The sequence below is a fragment of the Aquarana catesbeiana genome, linkage group LG01, assembly GCF_042186555.1.
Source record: "Aquarana catesbeiana isolate 2022-GZ linkage group LG01, ASM4218655v1, whole genome shotgun sequence".
In the NCBI taxonomy this organism is placed as follows: Eukaryota; Metazoa; Chordata; class Amphibia; order Anura; family Ranidae; genus Aquarana; species Aquarana catesbeiana.
In genome coordinates, this window is record NC_133324.1 from 59,266,315 (window position 1) to 59,293,549 (window position 27,235).

The following is a 27,235-nucleotide window of genomic DNA, read 5'->3' on the forward strand; positions in this document are numbered from 1 at the left end:
AGTGACGCCATGACGTTGCTTTGGTCCTCCAAGGCCATAGAGGCAGAGATGATTTTGTCTCTCTTTGCTTCTGTGACCAGCTGGCCGCACCATCGGATCATTTCTCGGGCGCGCCAATGAAAATGGTAAGCCTGAGAAACACCAGCAAGCGGCGGGAGGGGGGGGGGGACCCCTCCAGCTGCTTCTGAAAGCATTCCAGCGGCTCATGAACGGCTTGGATCGCTTTCATGAGAAATCTAGCCACCAGCTGAAAAAAAAACTAGCGGGGTTATGCCTGATAACTTCAGCTTTAACTCTGGTAAACCACTTGCAAGCCGCAATGTATACTGTATATACGTATTGCAGTTGGCAAGTGGATTTTTACATCGGCACAAGACAAGCTTGTCTAGACTCTTTGCAGGTTAAAGCTAAACTCCCAGTATTAGCGTCAGTCTTACACAGTTGTACCGCCTACTCTTCTGTACTGAAATGGCTTACTCTGATTTCCCTGCACACTTTGAGCTTCCTATGCCCCGTACACAAGATCGCAAATTCCGACAACAAAATCCATGTTTTTTTCTGACGGATGTTGGCTCAAACTTGTCTTGCATACACACGGTCACACAAAGTTGGTCGGAAATTGCGAATGTCAAGAACGCGGTGACGTACAACACATACGACGAGCCGAGAAAAATGAAGTTCAATAGCCAGTGCGGCTCTTCTGCTTGATTCCGAGCATGCGTGGAACTTTGTGCGTCAGAATTGTGTACACACGATCGGAATTTACGACAACGGATTTTTTTTGTCAGAAAATTTGAGAACCAGCTCTCAAATTTGTGTGACGGAAATTCTGATGGAAAATGTCTGGTGGAGCCTACACACGGTCGGAATTTCCGACAAAAAGCTCCCATCGAACATTTTCCATCGGAAAATTCGACTGTGTGTACGGGGCATTACAGTGTGCATTAGCATCTGCAGCAAGTAGGGTAGAGCCCTCCTCATTTTCTGGAGGACATACAGCATCATCTGACACTTTCCTCCACATTCTAATTGTCCTTCGCTCGCCCCCTTTCATTCATTGGATTTCAGGTCTCCCAGGGAGGAGGTGTAGATGGAGAATAGGAGGGGTCCAAGAACAGAACCTTGGGAGGACCCTGAAGGAGAAAGGAAGAGGAGAGGAGGTGCTATAAGATAGGTAGGATGAGAACCAGTGAAGAGTACAGTCATGGAGACCAAAGGAGTGGACCTCAAACCATTTTAGCCCTGAACCTGACCTTCAGTGGTTAGTTATCACAGCATGTGCTGCGCACAAATCACCTAGCGTATCCTGATCAATACAATCTTCACGTAATTGATTACCCACAATAGGACAAAGTCCTCTATTACATCAGTCACATTCCGTGGCTGCTTTTCTTGAACCAGAAAACCAAACTCTTTTTGATATATGTACATGCCCATACCTCTAAAACACTGACTCTTTCTGTCCTTTTTACAGCTGGAGGACATCGGGGATGTGATTGAAAAGATACGCATCGGACACGATGGAAAAGGCATCAACTCCGGTTGGCATCTTGACAGAGTAGAGATACGGCGCCTGTTACCCAATGGAAAGGTGATTCTAAAACCACTTACACACAGGCAGGGAAATTTTCCATCACAATTATTGAGGGAAACCGATGCTTATTTTACTGAAGCATAATTATGAAAACAAACCTGTGTAGGTGTACGTGTGTACGTTTACTAAAGGCAAATAGGCTGTGCACTTTGCAAGTGCAGTTGCACTCTTTTCCCCTAGAGCTTAGTAAATGTGGTAATTCTCTTCTGATTTCCAGCATCCAATCATGTGCGAGCAAAATGTATTTTATTTTTTTTCCTTGCACGCTATTGGGTATTATTCTTTTCCAAGTGAAGCTTTACCGCATGTACATTTACTAAGGAAAATTAGTATAACTGCACTTGCAAAGTGCACAGTCTATTTGCCTTTAGTAAATCTACCCCATATAGTCAATTTCTGCACAGTGGATTCGAAAAATAAGTTGTAGTTGCACCACATCCCAGAATGACAGTAGAAGTGAAAAACTAGGTAGGATGGGATTTTAGAGGTGCTATTTGAGTCCACAAACCAAGATAATATAAAACCGTGATATTTTATTTGTACAAAGGTTAGAAACCAAATACATATAGACAAATTACATATATATAGAAATTTCCACCATAGCTTACTATGTTATGTTTGATTCCAAACACACTATCATCTTCTACATGTTTCGCCAAAATGACTTCTTCAGGAAGTATTTAGGTGCGAATAACATAACTAAAAAAATAATCATAATTAGTACAAATACATACACAAATCAATTTATGTAACATGTCAAAATCAACATCACAAACCAAGGCTCCCAGAAGTTGCACCCAGATGGAGTCAAAGGCCAAGGATGGAGGGGGAGCTTTGCAGCTCTCTGGGAATTCCCCCCCCCCATGAAAACTGACAGATGCGGCGGCCATTTTCTCATGGTCCCCTGCGGCCATTTTACTTGTGATTTTGCTGGGAAAACAACAAGAGGCCAAAAATCAGTGTCTATGCTTTTACATAGTGGCAGGCATTTTTATAGAATACCGTCATGGCCATTTGCTAGTAATATTCTAGTGAATCGTCCTTCATAAGAACTAGATGTTTATGCCAATACACAATGGCGGCCGTTTTCTAGAAGCCCCACCGCGGCCATTTTACTAGTGATATTCCAATGAATAAACCTCCATATGGGATAATGACAGGCTTAAAAAGTTTCCTATGTCCTTATTAATATAAACTACTAAAAATTAATAAAAAAATTGATATACCCCTGAATGGGCGAATCTAATATAACTTTAATCCTAATTACATGGCCGAGGAGTGCCGATGATTTAGTGATTACATAAGTTCATATTTTTACATCATAATGACAGTCAGATATAGAATATGAGTAAATATGAAATTCCAATTAGAAGATTTTTTATTATTGTAACAGACCCGACCTGGGGGTCGTACATACCAGCACATAAACCCATACGATAATTTTTATATTTTTTATAATATAGCAATCTACGGTCCAAATTTCTGTCATATATATGTAGTTTCTCTTAACCTTTGTACAAAAAAAAAAAATCACAATTTTATATTATCTTGGTTTGTGGACTCAAATAGCACCTCTAAAATCACATCCTACCTAGTTTTTCACTTCTCCACAGTGCAGTTTATTTACTAAAACTGGAGAGTGCAAAATCTGGTGTAGCTGTGCATGGTAACCAATCAGCTTTTAGCTTCAACTTGTTCAGTTAAGCTTTGACAAAAAAACTGGAAGGTGATTGGTTTCTACGGCATGCACAGCTGCACCAGATTTTGCACTCTCCAGTTTTAGTAAATCAACCCCATTGTTTTGTTTGTTTTTACCCAGGTATTACTAAAGGTACTAACAAATCATTTAAACCACATATCCAATATGTGTATTTAGTATTTCAGCCATGATAAAACTCTATAGCACAAGATATATAACTTAGAAAATTGACTTCTATGGTTTGTTATTTGTATTCGGCCTCTACAAGAATAAGCAGTAAACGTTGGCTAACTCTTTATTTCTGGAAACGTAATGCAGGGTTCACAGACTGTCACCTTTCCATGCGAGCGCTGGCTGGCAAAGTCCGAAGACGACGGAGAGACGATGAGGGAGCTCACACCATCAGACATCTTTACCGAGAAACTCACAAGGGATGGCACTCTGAAACAGATTGAAATGGAAGTGGAAGACCCTCTGGAAAGTAAGACTTTGGAATTTATCATAATAGGGAATCTAGTCATTCTACTATTTATTTTAGATATACAGTATAGGAGAGGGTGTGATCCAGGGGGAGGAGGGTCGAGAATTGGAGCATTGTGTGTATAAGACAGCAGTGTGATCCAGGGGAGGGGGGCAGAGAGCCGGAGCATTGTGTGTATAAGGCAGCAGTGTGATCCAGGGAGAGGGGCAGAGAGTCGGAGCATTGTGTGTATAAGGCAGCAGTGTGATCCAGGGAGAGGGAGGCAGAGAACCAGAGCATTGTGTGTATAAGGCAGCAGTGTGATCCGGGGGGGGGGGCAGAGAGCCGGAGCATTGTGTATATGATCTAGCAGTGCGATCCAGGGAGAGGAGGACAGAGAGCCGGAGCATTGTGTGTATAAGGCAGCAGTGTGATCCAGGGGGAGGGGGGCAGAGAACCAGAGCATTGTGTGTATAAGGCAGCAGTGTGATTCGGGGGGGGGGCAGAGAGCCGAAGCATTGTGTATATGATCTAGCAGTGTGATCCAGGGAGAGGAGGACAGAGAGCCGGAGCATTGTGTGTATAAGGCAGCAGTGTGATCCAGGGGGAGGGGGGCAGAGAACCGGAGCCTTGTGTGTATAAAGCAACAGTGTGATCCAAGGAGAGGGGGGCAAAGAGCCGAAGCATTGTGTATATAAGGTAGCAGTGTGATCCAGGGAGAGGGGGACAGAGAGCCGGAGCATTGTGTGTATAAGGCAGCAGTGTGATCCAGGGAGAGGGGGACAGAGAGCCGGAGCATTGTGTGTATAAGGTAGCAGTGTGATCCAGAGAGAGGGGGACAGAGAGCCGGAGCTTTGTGTCTATAAGGCAGCAGTGTGATCCAGGGAGAGGGGGACAGAGAGCCGGAGCATTGTGTGTATAAGGTAGCAGTGTGATCCAGAGAGAGGGGGACATAGAGCCGGAGCATTGTGTGTATAAGGCAGCAGTGTGATCCAGGGAGAGGGGGGCAGAGAGCCGGAGCATTGTATGTATAAGGTAGCAGTGTGATCCAGGGAGAGGGGGGGCAGAGAGCCGGAGCATTGTGTGTATAAGGCAGCAGTGTGATCCAGAGAGAGGGGGACAGAGAGCCAGAGAATTGTGTACATAAGGTAGCAGTGTGATCCAGGGGGAGGTGGCCAGAAAGCCGGAGCATTGTGTGTATAAGGCAGCAGTGTGATCCAGGGAGAGGGTTACAGAGAGCCGGAGCATTGTGTGTATAAGGCAGCAGTGTGATCCAGGGGGAGGGGGCCAGAGAGCCGGAGCATCGTGTGTATAGAGCAGCAGTGTGATCCAGGGAGAGGGGGGCAGAGAGCCGGAGCATTGTGTGTATAATGCAGCAGTGTGATCCAGGGAGACTGGGGGCAGAGAGCCGGAGCATTGTGTGTATAAGGCAGCAGTGTGATCCAGGAAAAGAGCGGACAGAGAGGCGGAGCATTGTGTGTATAAGGCAGCAGTGTGATCCAGGGGGAGGGGGCAGAGAGCCAGAGCATTGTGTGTATAAGGCAGCAGTGTGATCTCTGGGGAGGGAAGCAGAGAGCCGGAGCATTGTGTGTATAAGGCAGCAGTGTGATCCAGGGAGAGGGAGGCAGAGAACCAGAGCATTGTGTGTATAAGGCAGCAGTGTGATTGGGGGGGACAGAGAGCCAGAGCATTGTGTGTATAAGGTAGCAGTGTGATCCAGGGGGACGGGGGCCAGAGAGCCAGAGCATTGTGTGTATAAGGCAGCAGTGTGATCCAGGGAGAAGGGGACAGAGAGCCAGGGCATTGTGTGTATCAGGTAGCAGTGTGATCCAGAGAGAGGGGGACAGAGAGCCGGAGCATTGTGTGTATAAGGCAGCAGTGTGATTCAGGGGGAGGGGGGCAGAGAGCCGGAGCATTGTATGTATAAGGTAGCAGTGTGATCCAGGGAGAGGGGGGCAGAGAGCCGGAGCATTGTGTGCATAAGGTAGCAGTGTGATCCAGAGAGAGGGGGAGGGACAGAGAGCCAGAGAATTGTGTGCATAAGGTAGCAGTGTGATCCAGGGGGAGGTGGCCAGAGGTCCGGAGCATTGTGTGTATAAGGCAGCAGTGTGATCCAGGGAGAGGGTTACAGAGAGCCGGAGCATCGTGTGTATAGAACAGCAATGTGATCCAGGGAGAGGGGGGCAGAGAGCCGGAGCATTGTGTGTATAAGGCAGCAGTGTGATCCAGGGAGACTGGGGGCAGAGAGCCGGAGCATTGTGTGTATAAGGCAGCAGTGTGATCCAGGAAAAGAGGGGGCAGAGAGCCGGAGCATTGTGTGTATAGGCAGCAGTGTGATCCAGGGAGAGGGGGGCAGAGAGCTGGAGCATTGTGTGTATAAGGCAGCAGTGTGATCTCGGGGGGGAGGGAGGCAGAGAGCCAGAGCATTGTGTGTATAAGGCAGCAGTGTGATCTCAGGGGGAGGGAAGCAGAGAGCCGGAGCATTGTGTGTATAAGGCAGCAGTATGATCCAGGGAGAGGGGGGCAGAGAGCCGGAGCATTGTGTGTATAAGGCAGCAGTGTGATCCAGGGAGAGGGGGGCAGAGAGCTGGAGCATTGTGTGTATAAGGCAGCAGTGTGATCCAGGGAGAGGGGGGCAGAGAGCTGGAGCATTGTGTGTATAAGGCAGCAGTGTGATCTCGGGGGGAGGGAGGCAGAGAGCCAGAGCATTGTGCGTATAAGGCAGCAGTGTGATCCAGGGGGAGGGGGGCAGAGAGTCCCAGCTGGATTCAAAATTGTAAGTGTAGTTGTCTGTGAGGTCCGTAAGGTTGGTGACCACTGCAGTAGATTTCCAAGAACGTTTGTATGAACCTTAGTACGAAAATCCTGATTAGTACATTCGATGACTTGACAAATTTTTGAAAGTACATTAACATTTTGCTTGCTTCTAACGGTCGATTTTGGAATGAATGGACTTTCCTGAATGAAAACCACATTCACTATTAGAAATTTGTTTGTTCAAGTAAAAAATTCAATCCTGCTTTTTCTCATCTTTGGGGTAATAAAACGAATGTTGATTTGAACCCACTAATTATTAGAAAATCCAAACAAATGTTCTGAAAACAAACAAACAAAATTCTACTAGTGCATAGCCATAGATGGGTCAATTTTTTTCATTCAACCAGCAGGTTGACAAAAAAACTGACCAGATTCTACAATCAATGCAGATTGGGGAATCCTCCCTGCTGTGTCATTGTATTCTGTCAGCAGGGAGACTTTCCTGTTATCAGAACACACAGATCAGCACTTCAGTTTTTAGCTTTCTAGAGGAAATTTTCCAGCAGGATGGTTGTACAGAATCGGCCATGTCTCCTGACATTCGGCCCATGTGTACCCGGCTTTAATAATTCAACCCCTGTGTGTCACTGCCCCACCCACAAACACATACCTTGTGTATTTATACTATGCTAACATTTCCCTACACCCCTTGCACCAGGGGGTGGATTTACCAAAGCTGGAGAGTACATAATCTGGTGCAGCTGTGCATGATAGCTTATCAGCTTCCAGGTTTTAGCCCTTGTTCACATTGAAGCAATTTGTCATGCGATTGGACAGGTGAAATCGCATGACAAGTCGCAGCCTATTGCGATTTGCAAAATTGGTACCTGAAGACGCACCCTATTTTGGGTGCGTCTTCAATAGACATCTTTGCATGAAGCCACACAGGTGTCTTTCAAGTTGCATCCGAATTCGCATGGACATGCGGCTTTGAAATTGTGCAGCTTCAGATGAAGTTGCGCAATTTCAAAGCCGTTTTCAATCTAAACGAGGGCTTAATGTCAAAGCTTAACCGCTTAAGGACCGTAAAGTATTTGCCCCCTTAATGACCAGGCCATGTTTTGCGATACAGCACTGCGTTGCTTTAACTGACAATTGCGCGGTTGTATGATGCTGTACCCAAACAAAATTGACGTCCTTTTTTTCCCACAAATAGAGCTTCCATTTGGTGGTATTTGATCACCTCTGCGGTTTTCACTTTTTTGCGCTATAAACAAAAAAAATATATATTTTTTTACTTTTTGCTATAATAAATATCCCAAAAAAATGTAGAAAAAACAAATTACTTCATCAGTTTAGGCCAATAGGTAATCTTCTACATATTTTTGTTTAAAAAATCGCAATAAGCATATATTGATTGGTTTGCGCAAAAGTTATAGCGTCTACAAAAAAGGGGCTATATTTATGGCATTTTTATTAGTTATTTATTTTTTACTATTGATGGTGGCGATCTGCGATTTTTAGCGGGCTTGCGACATTGCAGCGGACAGATCGGACACTTTTGACACTTTTTTGGGGTCTAGTGACATTTATACAGCGATCAGAGCTAAAAAAAATAGCCACTGATTACTGTATAAATGTCACTGGCAGGGAAGGGGTTAACACTAGGGGGCAATCAAGGGGTTAAAGCGCAGTTCCACCCCAAAATGGAACATCCACTTTAAGGGAGGTGACCCCCTGACATGCCACATTTGGCATGTCATTTTTTTTGGGGGGGGGGGATACCCACTTTTTAGAGGGTCCCAGCTCCCACTTCCTCCCGGCGCACAGCGGCACTGGAAGGGAGATCACCTCTCCCCCCTCCCTCTCGGCAATCATCTGGAACACGTCACAGGTCCCAGATGATTGCCCGGCCAGTAACGGCACGGGGCGCGGCTCGTGCATGCACAGTGGGTGCCCGGCTGTGAAGTCAGAGCCGGGCGCCCACAGTTACAATGCCGGCGCCGCAGAGAGGAGGGGAAGACGAGCGGGGCTTCGTCCCCCCGCATCACTGGACCCTGGGACAGGTAAGTGTCCGATTATTAAAAGTCAGCAGCTGCAGTATTTGTAGCTGCTAACTTTTAATTTTTTTTTTTTAAGCAGAACTCCACTTTACGTGTTCCCTAGGGAGGTGTTTCTAACTGGAGGGGGGGGGGGCTGACTGGGAGTACAGAGAGATCGCTGTTCCTGATCAGTAGGAACAGCGGATCTCTCTTTCCTCCCCTGTCAGAATGGGGATCTGTTTGTTTACATTGACAGATCCCCGTTCTGGCCCTCTGTGGAGCGATCGCGGGTGGCCGGCGGCCATCGCATGCCGCTGGTCATGCGCATCGGCTCCTGCGGTGCGTACGCGCCCCTTATTGCGCTTAAAGCGATTCACTCAGCCGTCCCAACCAGCTGCAGTATAATCATAGCTCCCAACTGTCCCTGATTTGGAGCAATGTCCCTCTGTCCCTCTTCCCCCCTCATTTGTTCCTCATTTTGGTCTGATCTATATAGTTGTATATAAAATGCACTTTCTATCTTTCAAAAAGTGTTTTCCAGTGCCAAACCTTTCATCCAATTTCTAAATTGCTGCATTTGTAAATTTAAAGCGGAGTTCCGGAGTTTTGTTTTTTTTACATTATTCTGCTGCATTAAATCTAAATAACAACCTGTGGAAATTTTTTTTTTTTTTTTTATTCACCTTTTCAGGTCTGTTGCTAGGGGGTCCCTTGTAATCTGCCTCTTCCTCTCCAAGGCGCCTGACGTAATTTCCCTCGGCGCCCGTGCTCGCTAGTGCTCCTGGGAGATGTCTGTCATCATTTCCCAGGAGACACTGAGCAGCGCCTAGGGCTTCTTTGCCATCACAACAGGGGCGGGCACTTCCGCTGGCCGCCGCCCATTCTGATGGCAACATCTGAGGTGTACGGCGCTGTGCCGTACATACGGCGCATGCGCGAGAACGGGGGCAGTGCATGCTGGTCGCTCAGCTGCACCAGAGCCCGGAAGATAGTGCTTGTGGGCTTCACGCGCCCACAAGCACCTGGAAAGAGGAATATAAATTATATTCCTCTACGAAATCGCCAATCGAGGGCTGATTCAGCAAAGAAACGTGAGTGCTCTAAATAATCCTTATTAAAAAAGATATGGCTCCTAAAAAAAAAAAAAAAAATTCACAGTGGGAACTCCGCTTTAAGCCAATATAAAGGAATAGTAGTGGTAAAAAAAAGTCCCTTGTGGATTTATTTAACCTTTTTTAATGGGTTAATTCTCCTTTAAGGGGGTGTGGCAGGGGGCGTGTCCTATGCCTACATACATTTGTTAGTAGGTGTCTCTCATTAGCATCTCAAAATTTTGGGAGGTATGGTATAATGACGGTGGCTGGTCGGCAAACGGTTAATTGAACAAGCAGAAGTTAGAAGCTGATTGGCTACCATGCACAGCTGCACCAGAGTTTGCACTCAGTTTTAGCAAGTCAACTCCACAGCAGGGGCGGACTGACCATTCGGGCTCTCGGGCACTGCCCGAGGGCCCCGGGCCACTAGGGGGCCCCATCAGGATTGCCAGTCTCAGTAAAACCAGGGACAGTATGTGAAAATCTGTGGGTTTTTTTTTACATCTGTCTCTGAAATGTCCCTTACCGACATCCTTTTGGTCTAAAAATCCCGAGATTATAGCTGCCCCACCTCTCCAGTACCTTCTCAGCCGATACCCTGTTTCCCCCGAAAATAAGACCTAGCGTGATTGTCGGTGATGGCTGCAATATAAGCCCTACCCCCCAAATAAGCCCTACGCTGTTTCCCCGAAAATAAGCCCTACCCTGAAAATAAGACCTACAAGGACTTTAACTAGGGCTTATTTGGGGGGTAGGGCTTATATTGCAGCCATCACCGACAATCACGCTAGGTCTTATTTTCGGGGAAACAGGGTAGAAAAATCTCTGTGTATACTGTGTGATTGTATACTGTGTGGCCCCATAATCTCTGATTGCCCGGGGGCCCCATGAGTTGTCGGTCCGCCCCTGCTCCACAGAACTAATCAGAGGATAGAAAAATGTTGCAATGTTCCAGAAAGAAGCAGCCTTATTGAATTCAGAGCACTGCTAGGACCAAGCTCCATCCTTCCAGATATGAGATGTAACAAGCAGTCAGTGACCATTATAGCCGCTTGAAAACATATTTTGGAACTCTTTAACTTTTTTTATTTTTTTAATTTCACTTTTACGCATGAATGTTATCTATAATAGCGCTGGACAGTTGTACGCCTCGTTGCATCTGAATAGCAACAGAGGCCATACGACTTGAACCCCCCGTGTTTGAGAATAAATTGCGATCAGAGTCGATAATAAGGGCAGCCTGAGAGCTCATACATCTCAATCGTACAGCGTGTCAGGAGGAACGGGACTGTAAATTATACTCTCACTGGAAGACGGGAGCTTTTTATTGCGTTGGTTGCGGCTTTATAATTCAAATGTGGTGCGGCTGTCACGGGGGGGGGGGGGGGCTGCAGGAATTGACAAGATCCGCACTTTGGCTTTGTCCCCACCTGCCCTACTCTAGACTTGTCACCCGCCGGGAGATGGGGGGGGGTCAGGGGGGGCTGATTTATGGTGGGGTGTCTGTCGGCTCCCAGACATCCCAGGCAACAAAAGCAATGCTAATGGGCCACATTCAGCCTTGTTAACCTTTGTGACTATTCAGTCTGCGCCTGTCTGCTGCCAGTTGGCATTGCTGCACACAACAGTCCTGAACAGTGCCGCTTCTGATTTGATCTCTACGCAGAAAATAAATTGAAGGGGTTGTATAGTACTTGTGTACATACACTCACCGGCCACTTGGTAACACAAATTGCTAATCAGCCAATCACATGGCAGAAACTCAATGCATTTAGGCATTTAGACGTGGTAAAGACGACTTGCTGAAGTTCAGTCCGAGCATCAGAATGGGGAAGAAAGGGGGATTTAAGTGACTTTGAACATGGCATGGTTGCTGGTGCGGGATGGGCTGGTCTGAGTATTTCAAAAACTGCTGATCTACTGGGATTTTCACACACAACCATCTCTAGAATTTACAGAGAATTTTCCGAAAAAAAGAGAAAATATCCAGTGAGCGGCATTCGTGTGGAGGAAAATGCCAGAGGTCAGAGAAGAATGGGCAGACTGGTTCCAGATGATAGAAATGCAACAGTATCTCAAATAAACACTTGTTACAACCAAGGTATGCAGAATACCATCTCTGAACGCACAACACATCAAACCTTGAAGCAGACGGGCTACAGCAGCAGAAGACCACACCGGGTGCCACTCCTGTCAGCTAATAACAGAAAACTGAGGCTACAATTGGCACAGGATCACCAACATTGGACAATAGAAGATTGGAAAAACGTTGCCTGGTCTGATGAGTCTCAATTTCAGCTGCGACATTCAGTTGATCGGGTCAGAATTTGGTGTAAACATGAAATCATGGATCCATCCTGCCTTGTATCAAAGCTTCAGGCTGGTGGTGGTGTAATGGTGTGGGGGGATATTTTCTTGGCACACTTTGGGCCCCTTAGTACCATCTGATCATCATTTAAACACCACAACCTACCTGTGTATTGTTGCTGACCATGTCCATCCCTTTATGACTACAGTGTCCCCATCTTCTGATGGCTCCTTCCAGCAGGATAATGCACCATGTCACAAAGCTCAAATCATCTCACCACTGGACAATGAGGTCCCTGTACTCCAATGGTCTCCACACTCACCACATCTCATCCAATAGAGCACCTTTGGGATGTGGTGGAACAGGAGAATCGCATCGTGGATGTGCAGCTGACAAATCTGCAGCAATTGTGTGATGTTATCATGTCACTATGGACCAAAATGTTTCTGAACACCTTGTTGAATCTTTACCATGAAGAATGAAGGCAGTGAAGGCAAAAAGGGGGTCCAACCCGGTACTAGCAAGTGTACCTAATAAAGTGTCCAATGAGTGTATGCAATACAGTGGAACCTCAGATTACAAACATAATCCGTTCCAGGAGTATGCTCGTAATCCAATGTACTTGCATATCAAAACGAGTTTTCCCATTGAAGTCAACGGAAACGAAAAGAATTTGTTCCGCATTGACTTCAATGGGATGCAATACCGCATGCGGCCAGAGGTGGGGGGGCGCCGGAGAGCCTCGGAAAAGGCCAAAAAGGCCCGAGGGACACTTCGGCTGACCTCGGCAAACCACGGAAAGACTTCCTACCCGAGATTTGCCAAGGTCAGCCGAAGTGTCCTCAGGGCTCTCCGTGCATTTCCGAACGGCGACTTTCGGCTCTGCTTGGCTCCGGCGCCCCCCTCCACCTCAGGCCAAAAGCGGTACTGCACACCACTTTGGCCTGATTCATGCTTGTTTTGCGAGACAACACTCGCAAACCGAGTTACGAGTTTTAAAAATACAGTACTCGCAATCCGAGGTTCCACTGTATAGGCAGGGCCAGATTTCCCACAAGGCCACCGAGGCCAGGCCTCGGGGCGGCAGTGGTGCAGGGGCGGCGCCACTCCTGCGGCGACTTTTTGGCTTTTGCAGCCGCCCCCCCTGCACTAACATTATTCGGAGCTCTGTATGAGGATAAACAAGCTGTTCTGACTAGAAAGGAGAGCAGGAGGCGGAGTCTGTGTGGGCAGCTGTGAGAGGAGCGTATTCTCCCCCATACAAGACTTGTATGGAGTGGAGATCAAGGATAACTATTCCCCTTTAGCTCAGGCGCTCCACAGCCTCTGGCATCCTGTCACAGTGACACAGTGAGAGCTTGGAAAGCCAGCTAGCTTGTGCAGGAGTCGGGCTGTGTTCTGTCTCCTCCTAACCCCTCCCTCACTGCACTGCTTGTCCAATCCAATACTCCGCCTCCCATTTGTGCCCGCCCACACTCCAGCCACATGCATGCAATGCACTGTACTGTGCTGTGAGAGGAGTTCTGTTTTCAAACAATAGCTGCCACAGCCCTGTGGGAGACCAGCCTGAGAGGGAGAGCATAATTGATGAGTGAGACCCCCAGAATAAGCCCCCTCTCTGTTCCCACCCCTTTGTTCTATGCACCTTCTTCCTCCCCCTCTCTTCCTCATGATCATCACCTTCTCTCTCTCTCTCTCTCTCCCCTAGGCTAGAGCCTAGCCTGCCTGTATATCGTCCTAGCCTGCCTGTATATCGTCCTAGCCTGCCTGTATACCATCCTAGCCTGCCTGTATATCGTCCTAGCCTGCCTGTATATCGTCCTAGCCTGCCTGTATACTGTTCTAGCCTGCCTGTATATCGTCCTAGCCTGCCTGTATACTGTTCTAGCCTGCCTGTATATCGTCCTAGCCTACCTGTATATCGTCCTAGCCTGCCTGTATACCATCCTAGCCTGCCTGTATACCATCCTAGCCTGCCTGTATACTGTTCTAGCCTGCCTGTATATCGTCCTAGCTTGCCTGTATACTGTTCTAGCCTGCCTGTATATCATCCTAGCCTGCATGTATATCGTCCTAGCCTGCCTGTATACCGTCCTAGCCTGCCTGTATACCGTCCTAGCCTGCCTGTATACCGTCCTGGCCTGCCTGTATACCGTCCTAGCCTGCCTGTATATCGTCCGATCCTACCTGTATACCGTCCTAGCCTGCCTGTATACCGTCCTAGCCTGCCTGTATACCGTCCTAGCCTGCCTGTATATCGTCCTAGCCTGCCTGTATACCGTCCTAGCCTGCCTGTATACCGTCCTAGCCTGCCTGTATATCGTCCTAGCCTGCCTGTATACCGTCCTAGCCTGCCTCTATACCGTCCTAGCCTGCCTCTATACCGTCCTAGCCTGCCTGTATATCGTCCTAGCCTGCCTTTATATCGGCCTAGCCTGCCTGTATACCGTCCTAGCCTGCCTGTATACTGTTCTAGCCTGCCTGTATACTGTTCTAGCCTGCCTATATACCGTCCTAGCCTGCCTGTATACTGTTCTAGCCTGCCTGTATACTGTTCTAGCCTGCCTGTATATCGTCCTAGCCTGCCTGTATATCGTCCTAGCCTGCCTGTATACCGTCCTAGCCTGCCTGTATACTGTTCTAGCCTGCCTGTATACCGTCCTAGCCTGCCTATATACCGTCCTAGCCTGCCTGTATACTGTTCTAGCCTGCCTATATACCGTCCTAGCCTGCCTATATACCGTCCTAGCCTGCCTGTATACTGTTCTAGCCTGCCTATATACCGTCCTAGCCTGCCTGTATACTGTTCTAGCCTGCCTGTATATTGTCCTAGCCTGCCTGTATATCGTCCTAGCCTGCCTGTATACTGTTCTAGCCTGCCTGTATATCATCCTAGCCTGCCTGTATATCGTCCTAGCCTGCCTGTATACCGTCCTAGCCTGCCTGTATACCGTCCTAGCCTGCCTGTATACTGTTCTAGCCTGCCTATATACTGTCCTAGCCTGCCTGTATACTGTTCTAGCCTGCCTGTATACCGTCCTAGCCTGCCTGTATACTGTTCTAGCCTGCCTGTATACCGTCCTAGCCTGCCTATATACCGTCCTAGCCTGCCTGTATACTGTTCTAGCCTGCCTATATACCGTCCTAGCCTGCCTATATACCGTCCTAGCCTGCCTGTATACTGTTCTAGCCTGCCTATATACCGTCCTAGCCTGCCTGTATACTGTTCTAGCCTGCCTGTATATTGTCCTAGCCTGCCTGTATATCGTCCTAGCCTGCCTGTATACTGTTCTAGCCTGCCTGTATATCATCCTAGCCTGCCTGTATATCGTCCTAGCCTGCCTGTATACTGTTCTAGCCTGCCTGTATATCATCCTAGCCTGCCTGTATACCGTCCTAGCCTGCCTGCATACCGTCCTAGCCTGCCTGTATACTGTTCTAGCCTGCCTATATACCGTCCTAGCCTGCCTGTATACTGTTCTAGCCTGCCTGTATATCGTCCTAGCCTGCCTTTATATAGTCCTAGCCTGCCTGTATACTGTTCTAGCCTGCCTGTATATCGTCCTAGCCTGCCTGTATACCGTCCTAGCCTGCCTGTATACCGTCCTAGCCTGCCTGTATACCGTCCTAGCCTGCCTGTATACTGTTCTAGCCTGCCTGTATATCATCCTAGCCTGCCTGTATACCGTCCTAGCCTGCCTGTATACCGTCCTAGCCTGCCTGTATACTGTTCTAGCCTGCCTGTATACTGTTCTAGCCTGCCTGTATATCGTCCTAGCCTGCCTGTATATCGTCCTAGCCTGCCTGTATACCGTCCTAGCCTGCCTGTATACTGTTCTAGCCTGCCTATATACCGTCCTAGCCTGCCTGTATACCGTTCTAGCCTGCCTGTATATCGTCCTAGCCTGCCTGTATATCGTCCTAGCCTGCCTGTATACTGTTCTAGCCTGCCTGTATATCGTCCTAGCCTGCCTGTATATCATCCTAGCCTGCCTGTATATCGTCCTAGCCTGCCTGTATACTGTTCTAGCCTGCCTGTATATCATCCTAGCCTGCCTGTATACTGTTCTAGCCTGCCTGTATACCGTCCTAGCCTGCCTGTATACCGTCCTGGCCTGCCTGTATACCGTCCTAGCCTGCCTGTATACCGTCCTAGCCTGCCTGTATACTGTTCTAGCCTGCCTATATACCGTCCTAGCCTGCCTGTATACTGTTCTAGCCTGCCTGTATATCGTCCTAGCCTGCCTGTATATCGTCCTAGCCTGCCTGTATACTGTTCTAGCCTGCCTGTATATCGTCCTAGCCTGCCTGTATATCATCCTAGCCTGCCTGTATATCGTCCTAGCCTGCCTGTATACTGTTCTAGCCTGCCTGTATATCATCCTAGCCTGCCTGTATACTGTTCTAGCCTGCCTATATACCGTCCTAGCCTGCCTGTATACTGTTCTAGCCTGCCTGTATATCGTCCTAGCCTGCCTGTATATCGTCCTAGCCTGCCTGTATACTGTTCTAGCCTGCCTGTATATCGTCCTAGCCTGCCTGTATATCATCCTAGCCTGCCTGTATATCGTCCTAGCCTGCCTGTATACTGTTCTAGCCTGCCTGTATATCATCCTAGCCTGCCTGTATACTGTTCTAGCCTGCCTGTATACCGTCCTAGCCTGCCTGTATACCGTCCTGGCCTGCCTGTATACCGTCCTAGCCTGCCTGTATACCTGTATATAGAGGGGGGTGTATATAGAGACGATAGAGGGGTGTATATAGAGACGATAGAGGGGTGTATATAGAGACGATAGAGGGGTGTATATAGAGACGATAGAGGGGTGTATATAGAGGTGATAGAGGGGTGTATATAGAGACGATAGAGGGGGGAGTATATAGAGACGATAGAGGGGGGAGTATATAGAGACGATAGAGGGGGGAGTATATAGAGACGATAGAGGGGTGTATATAGAGATGATAGAGGGGGGAGTATATAGAGACGATAGAGGGGGGAGTATATAGAGACGATAGAGGGGTGTATATAGAGATGATAGAGGGGGGAGTATATAGTGGAGATATGTTTTTAATTGATCTATTGTAGCAGCCATGGATAAAGGACGAGAATGGTGGTGTGTGTGTGTGTGTGTTGGGGGTGGGGGAGCGGCATTGAAGGACCCGGCCTTGGGGTCGGCAAAGGGAGTAAATCCGGGCCTGTGTATAGGCAATATATCATCACATCTACCTCTACCTATAATGCCAAAAGTTTGTGTCCTCCACTCCAGATTTGGGTATTTGGGTTTGGGTATTTCCGGCGAAGAATGCATGACTGTGCCCCTGTGCACAAAGCTAGCTCCATAAAGAGAAAGAAGAGGGGGGAAATCTAATTCAAAGTTTTTTTTAACTCTTTCACTGACTCTGGCATAAGGCTTACATTGGCAGAGCCACGGTAGGAGGAGTTTATACATCTTCAGCTGACTGTTGACTTTCTGCCAGAAGTGATTCAGGCACCAGTAAAGCCACTTGATCATTTCCATTAACACCAGAATGTATTGACCCCCCTAGGCTTTTTTTTCCCCTCTTCTGGGTCTGGTGGATTTCAGCGGGTATCACCACACACACACACACCGGAGTAAGAGCAATAATTCTAGGTCATCATTCATGGTTAATTATACACAAACAGGAAGAGTCATGGATCTGGACACCACAAAGAGCATCAAATCCTACCCCAAATTCAAAATACCAAAGTTCACTCAAACACAAAATAATCAAAACTGTTTTATTAAAAATAAACTGAGCAAAATTATAAACCCAACACCTTTGTGTTTGCCCCTATTTATCATGAGCTGAACGCAAAGATCTACGACTTTTTCTATGTACACAAATATTGTTCACTAATCTGTCTAAATCTGTCTTAGTGAGCACTTCTCCTTTGCAGAGATAATCCATCCACCTCACAGGTGTGGCATATCAAGATGCCGATTAGACAGCATGATTATTGCACAGGTGTGCCTTAGGCTGGTCACAATAAAAGGCCACTCTAAAATGTGCAGTTTTATCACACAGGACAATGCCACAGATGTCGCAAGTTTTGAGGGAGCGTGCAATTGGCATGCTGCCTGGAGGAATGTCCACCAGAGCTGTTGCTCTTGAATGAAATGTTCATTTCTCTACCATAAGCCGTCTCCAAAGGCGTTTCAGAGAATTTGGCAGTACATCCAACTGGCCTCACAACCGCAGACCATGTGTAACCACACCAGCCCAGGACCTCCACATCCAGCATCTTCACCTCCAAGATCGTCTGAGACCAGCCACCCGGACAGCTGCTGCAACAATCGGTTTGTAAAACCAAAGAATTCCTGCACAAACTGTCAGAAACCATCTCAGGGAAGTTCATCTGCCTGCTCGTCGTCCTCATCGGGGTCTTGACCGACTTGACTGCAGTTCGTCTTTGTAACCGACTTGAGTAGACAAATGCTCACATTCAATGGCGTCTGGCACTTTGGAGAGGTGTTCTTCATGGATGAATCCTGGTTTTCACTGTACCGGGCAGATGGCAGACAGCGTGTATGGCATTGTGTGGGTGAGCGATTTGCTGATGTCAACATTGTGGATGGAGTGGCCCATGGTGGCGGTGGGGTTATGGTATGGACAGGCATATGCTATGGACAACGAACACAGGTGCATTTTATTGATGGCATTTTGAATGCACAGAGATACTGTGACAAGATCCTGAGGCCCATTGTTGTGCCATTCATCCACCACCATCACCTCATGTTGCAGCATGATAATGCACGACCCCATGTGGCAAGGATCTGTACACAATTCCTGGAAGCTGAAAACATCCCAGTTCTTGCAAGGCCAGCATACTCACCGGACATGTCACCCATTGATCATGTTTGGGATGCTCTGGATCAGCGTATACGACAGCGTGTTCCAGTTCCTGCCAATATCCAGCAACTTCGCACAGCCATTAAAGAGGAATGGACCAACATGCCACAGGCCACAATCGAGAACCTGATCAACTCTATGTGGAGGAGATGTGCTGCACTGCGTAAGGCAAATGGTGGTCACACCAGATACTGACTGATGAGCGAGTTTGGGTCCTGACCTCAACCCAATAGAACACCTTTGGGATGAATTAGAGCAGAGACTGCGAGCCAGGCCTTCTTGACCAACATCAGTGCCTGATTTCACAAATGCACTTCTGGAAGAACGGTCAAACATTCCCATAGACACACTCCTAATCCTTGTGGACAGCCTTCCCAGAAGAGTTGAAGCTGTTATAGCTGCAAAGGGTGGGCCAACTCAAAATTTGAACCCTACAAACTAAGACTGGGACTGTTCATGTGCGTGTAAAGGCAGGCATCCCAAAACTTTTGACAATATACTGTATTTAGAGCACGGTTTTAGATTAAATTTGAGGAAGCCATGTGACTTCCATACTGATATGTCAGTTAGCATATTCCACATCAAAAATAGTCGCAGCAACTAGACGCCGTCATTGCCAAATCAATTCCCAATAATGAATGCAATAAATGGTTAGTTGTTTTTAGTAAAGGTTGGTATCTGGCATAAACATTGTTGCAGAAAAAGTCCAATGTGCATGATTATTCAAAAAAGCAGAAAAGATTTGGCAAGGGGAAAGCAGCAAAGCCATTCATATACAATAATGATAAGCAATGAAGGTGAACACCTCTTGAGCCCCTCCCTAGGGAAAGAGAGCCTTGACTGATGGGGGCATGGCTAGGTACATGACAAGGGGAACGATTGGTTGGGACATGTGGGATGGGATGGGCCTGAGCTCAGGAAGTCGTGTGCCCCAGGGAATTCTGGGTCTTTCGGAAGAGTTGTTGGAAGAGCTGCCCGCCCCTTTTCCTCTGTTATGGTATGTCACAGCTTGCTGCAGTTTTCTTGACCTTGCCAGCAGTTAAAGTTGCTGTAATGGGCTATGCCCAGGGCTGTGTTTTGGCCTAGGCCTACAAGGCCTAGGCCTAGGGCGGCACTTTGCAGGGGGGCGGCAAAAAAATCCGCCCCCGCATGAGAGAAAGTCCCCCCACCCGATTCCCGGCTCCCGCGGCATCCCCCCACACACATGCAGCCCACGGCGGCCGCCTTGCTGTAGCGGCGCTGCTAAGCCAAGTCTGCTAAGCCTAAGCCTCTGCCAAGTACGCCCATACACAGCAGCGCCACCCGCTACAGCAAGGCGGCCGCCGTGGGCTGCATGTGTGCGGGGGGCGGGAGCCGGGAATCGGGTGGGGGGACTTTCTCTCATGCGGGGGGGGGGCGGCGTGTGACTCACGACCCTATAAGCGGCCGGTGACTGGCGGAGGTGGAGCCTTATGCTCCGCCTACCCTCCTCCGCACTGCTTCTACTCGGCACTGGGGCGAGGTCTGGCAGTGACGTCAGGAGGAGAGAAGCACAAGGGAACCCCCCAGGACAGCAGGTAAAGTCATTTAATAAATTATATCAGTGTTATGGGAACAGTGTTGGCATTTGATGGGCACAGTGGCTGCGTTTGAGGGCACAGTGGCTACAATTGATGGGGACAGTGGCTGCAATTGATGGGCACAGTGGCTGCGTTTGGTGGGCACAGTGGCTGCGTTTGATGGGACACAGTGGCTGCATTTGATGGCACAGTGGCTGCGTTTGATGGGCACAGTGGCTGCAATTGATGGGCACAGTGGCTGCGTTTGGTGGGCACAGTGGCTGCGTCTGGTGGGCACAGTGGCTGCGTCTGGTGGGCACAGTGGCTGCGTTTTGTGGGCACAGTGGCTGCATTTGGGGGGCACAGTGGCTGCGTTTGATGGGGCACAGTGTCTGCGTTTGATGGGCACAGTGGCTGCGTTTGGTGGGCACAGTGGCTGAGTTTGATGGCACAGTGGCTGCATTTGGTGGGCACAGTGGCTGCGTTTGATGGAACAGTGGCTGCGTTTGTTGGGGCACAGTGAGGCTGCAATTGATGTCTTTTTTTTCTAAATTTTTTAGTTTGTTTGCCCCCCCCCCAAAAAAATTTTGAGCACCAGCCTCCACTGGCATGTGTAAAGTGCTCCATGCATACTAAAATCAATGCAAACCCTTTAAACAGTCCACATTTAGTGAAAGCGCATTAATATGCAGATCATGATATTGCAATAAAGTGCTCCATCAATGCTGAAATCAATGCAAACTCATTAAAGAGAAGTCCCGCCCCCACCCCGTGAAAACATTAAAACTCAGCAGCTACAAATACTGTAGCTGCTGACTTTTAATATTAGGACACTTACCTGTCCAGGGATCCTGCAATGTCGACACCTCAGTCGATTTTCGGATTGGCCCTCTGGTATTGCCACCATCATTCATGGTAAGAGAAACCGGACGGTTCACTACTGCACGTGTGCGAAGCGCGTTGCACTTTCTGAATGCCCCAGTGGAGGAAGGAGGAGGGGGGCCGAACTTCAGAGGGGGCAGCACAGTCTCCAGGGAGTGGGAAAGGGTACCTGTCAAAAACAGGTACCTGTTCCCCCCTCCCTCCTGAAAGGTTCCAAATGAGCCTAAAGAGGAAGGGGTGTGGTTTACAGATGATAGGGTGGGTCTTAAACAGGAAGGGGTGTGGCCCTGGCAGCAAGGTGTGGGTCGTATTTAAATTAGGGGGGAATGCATAAGTTTAGTCAGGCCTAGGGCAGCACAAAACCTAAATACACCACTGGCTATGCCCTTGATGGAAAATTGGAAGTAGGCTGTCTGCCCAGCACTTATGGTAAAGACAGGCCCCACTTCCCTCTTTTGGTTAAGTGCTCACAGTACGACTGTGACTGGCACTGGTTAAATATGTTCACATGTTATGTTTTGGAATTTATTAAAGCTGTGGCCTTGCCCTTTCCAACCTAATGGTTGTAAGTGTCTTATTTAATGGGGTAAAGGGCAAGGGTGGTGAGGAATTTGATCCCTTTGTGTTACGTTAATTGGGACCTAAGCCCATTGCGCCTATACGGTCATGGAGTCTGGCATAGACCTGTATGCAAAGATGTAAATACCAGACAGATCAGGCTTATTTCTCCACTCCCAAGGAACACATTGGTAATACTCTCAGTACTGCATTAGTTGCCTATAGGCTTATATCAAATGGACTTACTTATGGTTAAATGGGCATTAATTGATGACTAGTAAGTCAAGTAAGGACATGTAGACAATTTAGGTACCATAGTTTGTTGCCATTTTATGGGCACGTGCAAGTCTTGACATGTTTGGTATCTATTTACTCGACGCAACTTTGCCGTTTATATTTTACCAAAATGATTTTGGTGATTTTGGTATTGTGCCCACTAAAATGAATTTTATATATGCATGTTTTACTAAAAATATTGGCTTGATAAACAGTTGCTCTAATATTGTGGGGCATATAATATTACAACTACTACCAATGTATTTTTCAGGGTCTTGCTTTTATAAAAATATATCATGCTTGGGGGTTTTAACTAGGGCTGCAACTAACGATTATTTTCATAATTGATTAATTGGCCGATTATTGTTTTGATTCATTGATTAATCGGATAATAACCTTAAAAAAAGTGTGGTGTATAATTTAATATATAAAGTTTAAAAAATGTATTCTTAAAAATCTATATGCAGTGGTAAATATAAATAACCAACTATATGCTTAGGGAGCAAAATCTCTAATCCACTCTGAGAATAACAGACAGAAGAGATATACTGTATATACTATTGGAGGTTGAATCTGGTAAATATCATCAGACTCAGAGATCACATTTTTTATTTAGACCCCTTTCACACTGGGGCGCATGTAATGTACCCTGCTCCCGCCGTAATGTGCCCTGCTCCCCCTGTAATGTACCCTGCTCCCCCTGTAATGTACCCTGCTCCCCCTGTAATGTGCCCTGCTCCCGCTATAATGTGCCCTGCTCCCGCTGTAATGTGCCCTGCTCCCCCTGTAATGTGCCCTGCTCCCCCTGTAATGTGCCCTGCTCCCACGTAATGTGCCCTGCTCCTCCTGTAATGTGCCCTGCTCCCGCTGTAATGTGCTCTTCTGCTGTAATGTACCCTGGTCCCGCTGTAATGTGCCCTGCTCCCGTTGTAATGTGCTTTGCTCCCCCTGTAATGTACCCTGCTCCCCCTGTAATGTGCCCTGCTCCCGCTGTAATGTGCCCTGCTCCCGCTGTAATGTGCCCTGCTCCCCCTGTAATATGCCCTGCTCCCACGTAATGTGCCCTGCTCCTCCTGTAATGTACCCTGCTCCCGCTGTAATGTGCCCTTCTGCTGTAATGTACCCTGCTCCCCCTGTAATGTGCCCTGCTCCCGCTGTAATGTGCCCTGCTCCCCCTGTAATGTGCCCTGCTCCCACGTAATGTGCCCTGCTCCCACGTAATGTGCCCTGCTCCCCACTTAATGTGCCCTGCTCCCACATAATGTGCCCTGCTCTCCCTGTAATATGCCCTGCTCCCACGTAATGTGCCCTGCTCCCCCTGTAATGTACCCTGCTCCCCCTGTAATGTGTCCTGCTCCCACGTAATGTGCCCTGCTCCCCCTGTAATGTTCCCTGCTCCCCCTGTAATGTGTCCTGCTCCCACGTAATGTGCCTTGCTCCGCCTGTAATTTGCCCTGCTCCCACTGTAATGTGTCCTGCTCCCACGTAATGTTCCCTGCTCCCACGTAATGTGTCCTGCTCCCACGTAATGTACCCTGCTCCCCCTGTAATGTGCCCTGCTCCCGCTGTAATGTGCCCTGCTCCCCCTGTAATGTGTCCTGCTCCCCCTGTAATGTGCCCTGCTCCCACATAATGTGCCCCGCTCCCCCTGTAATGTGCCCTACTCCCCCTGTAATGTGCCCTACTCCCCCTGTAATGTGCCCTGTTCCCCCTGTAATGTGCCCTGCTCCCCCTGTAATGTGCCCTGCTCCCACATAATGTGCTCTGCTCCTACGTAATGTGCTCTGCTCCCCCTGTAATGTGCCCTGCTCCCACATAATGTGCCCTGCTCCCACGTAATGTGGCTTGCCTCCATGTAAAAGTTTACTTTAAATGTAATTGTAATGCCTTCTATTACCTCCAGTCTATCAGCCTCCACCTTCTCTGGGTTCAGATGCTGATCTTCCCTGCACAGTCTTTAAAGTATTTTTTTTTTTTTAAACAAACATGTTATCCTTACCTGCTCTGTGTCATGGTTTTGCACAGAGCAGCCCCGATTCTTCTCTTCTGGGGTCCCCCACCGATGCTTCTGGCTCCTCCTGCCTTCAGAGTGCCCCAATAGCAAGCTGCAAATTATAGTATAGCGTGCCCCTAAAGCAAGGTAAAAAAAACTTCTGCCTTTAGACCCACTCATGTCCTGCCCAGGACTATATGTCCCATGAGGCATTGTTTCTCACACATTCACAAGTTCTCAGCCACTTACTGACATGTATGGATGGTGTACTGAGCTGTATGTGTGCTGGACTGTATTTCCTGATATGTAAACAAAAAATTAATTCTGTATGCAGGCCAACTAATCGGCTAGCCGATTAATCGATTAGTTGTTTCAGCCATAGTTTTAACTAATCCCTAAAATATGCATTTTAATACTTGTGCAAAAAAAATGCAGAAAACTGTTCTGGAAGTGGAAAGGTTGTGGGTTTGTACTGCCATATTTGTCTTATTTTTAGTAAAAATTATATTCCATTGGCTAGACTCAGATTGTCATGTCACACCATCCTGCACAAGCTCTATCTCTCATTGGTGTTTCTGTCTTTCAGCGCACAGCTATAGCGTGTCTGTGTACACCGGAGATATATATGGCGCTGGAACGGATGCAAATGTGTTCCTCACCATCTACGGGGACCTTGGCGACACTGGAGAGCGCAAACTCAGCAAATCAGAGACCAACAAGAACAAGTTTGAGAGAGGGCAGGTGGGAATCTCTTCACTTATAAAAATCTGTGCCTTGCATTTTTAAGAGATTTTGTGCAATGTGGCCTTCATGGCTTTAAAGCTACTCCAAGAGATTAGATGGAAATTGGGCATGCCTCAGCAATCGAAGAAAAGAAGGCATACACAGTTATTTATTTATTTTTTGTTCTGTCAGCAGACTGAATGAAAAAAAAAAAACTAACAGATTCCTCCATCCACACAAAAGAGATAGATGGAGGTATCCTAGGCGCGGCACTCGTTGCTGTAAGAATACACTGATCAGTAGCTGAAGTTGATTGGTTGTGACAGCTAATCGAGGAAAAATATTCCAACATGTCCTTTCGGCAGAAGTCAATCAAACGAAATTGACTCAATGATAAAAAAAGAATGTTCTGCTGAACAACTCAAAGAACCAATGTTCAGACTTCGTATTTCATAACTCATAACTGTATGCTCAGCTTTGGTCTCACTACTTTTCATAGACCCTTTGCATACTTAACCAGGCTCTATACCTGTCACTATCTGCATCTTTACAAAGTGACAGAGCACAGTCTATCACTGTATATTTCATAACTATACACCCTATTACCAAAAGTATTGGGACACCTGAATTTACACGCACATGAACTTTAATGGCTTCCCGGTCTTAGTCCGTAGGGTTCAATATTGAGTTGGCCCAACCTTTGTGGCTATAACAGCTTCAACTCTTCTGGGAAGGCTGTCCACAAGGTTTAGGAGTGTGTCTATGGGAATGTCAGGCACTGATGTGTGCAAAAAGGACTGGCTGTCAGTCTCCGCTCTAATTCATCCCAAAGGTGTTCTATCGGGTTAAGGTCATTTTCCTCCACCCCAAACTCGCTCATCCATGTCTTTATGGACCTTGTTTGTGCACTGGTGCAGTCTTGTTGGAACAGGAAGGGGCCATCCCAAAACTGTTCCCACAAAGTTGGGAGCATGAAATTCTCCAAAATGTCTTGATATGCTGACGCCTTAAGAGTTCCCTTCACTGGAACTAAGGGGCCAAGCCCAACCTCTGAAAAACAACCCCACACCATAGTCCCCCCTCCACCAAATGATTTGGACCAGTGCACAAAGCAAGGTCCATAAAGACATGGATAAATGAGTTTGGGGTGGAGGAACTTGACTTGGCTTGCACAGAGTTCTCACCTCAACCCAATAGAACACCTTTGGGATGAGTTAGTGCAGAGACTGCGAGCCAGGCCTTCTCATGCAACGTCAGTGCCTGACCTCACAAATGCACTTCTGGAAGAATGGTCAAACATTTTCATAGACACTGACCTTGTGGACGGCCTTCCCAGAAGAGTTGAAGCTGTTATAGCTGCAAAGGGTGGGCCAACTCAATATTAAACCCTACGGACTAAGGCTGGGATGCCATTAAAGTTCATGTGTGTCTAAAGGCAGGCATTCCAATACTTTTGGTAATATAGTGTATATGTATATAGAGGGGCAGCCTTATTTGATCATAAAATATGCAGCTTTGAATTTGCTGAACAGTGTTTTTCCTTTACTACACCCTGTTATAGTGGAATCCAAGTAGTAGGTACTTTGTGGTACATAGTCACATAGTAGGTGAGGTCGAAAAAAAGACACAAGTCCATCAAGTCCAACCTATGTGTGTGATTATGTCAGTATTACATTGTATATCCCTTTATGTTGCGGTCGTTCAGGTGCTTATCTAATAGTTTCTTGAAGCTATTGATGCTCCCCGCTGAGACCACCGCCTGTGGAAGGGAATTCCACATCCTTGCCGTTCTTACAGTAAAGAACCCTCTACGTAGTTTAAGGTTAAACCTCTTTTCTTCTAATTGTAATGAGTGTCTACGAGTCTTGTTAAACTCCCTTCCGTGAAAAAGTTTTATCCCTATTGTGGGGTCACCAGTATGGTATTTGTAAATTGAAATCATATCCCCTCTCAAGCGTCTCTTCTTCAGAGAGAATAAGTTCAGTGCTCGCAACCTTTCTTCATAACTAAGATCCTCCAGAACCTTTATTAGCTTAGTTGCCCTTCTTTGTACTCGCTCCATTTCCAGTACATCCTTCCTGAGGACTGGTGCCCAGAACTGGACAGCATACTCTAGGTGCGGCCGGAACAGAATCTTATAGAGCGGGAAAATTATCGTTTTATCTCTGGAATTAATCCCCTTTTTAATGCCAATATTCTGTTTGCTTTGTTAGCAGCAGCTTGGCATTGCATGCCATTGCTGAGCCTATCATCTACTAGGACCCCCAGGCCCTTTTCCATCCTTGATTCCCCCAGAGGTTCTCCCCCCTAGTGTATATATTGCATTCATATTTTTGCCACCCAAATGCATTATTTTACATTTTTCTACATTGAACCTCATTTGCCATGTTGTTGCCCACCCCACATTAATTTGTTCAGATCTTTTTGCAAGGTTTCCACAT

At 47.4% G+C, this 27,235-nt stretch overlaps 1 protein-coding gene across 2 annotated transcripts in view; it reads left to right on the forward strand.

The window, feature by feature from the left end:
- The window catches only part of LOXHD1 (lipoxygenase homology PLAT domains 1), a 359,211-nt gene that overhangs the window by 272,250 nt on the left and 59,726 nt on the right, over nt 1-27,235 (forward strand). For both annotated transcript variants that reach the window (XM_073619032.1, XM_073619042.1), the window contains exons 33-35: nt 1,475-1,591; nt 3,612-3,774; nt 24,658-24,812. In XM_073619032.1, the coding sequence (XP_073475133.1) occupies nt 1,475-1,591; nt 3,612-3,774; nt 24,658-24,812 (435 nt within the window). The remainder of the gene's footprint in view (nt 1-1,474; nt 1,592-3,611; nt 3,775-24,657; nt 24,813-27,235) is intronic.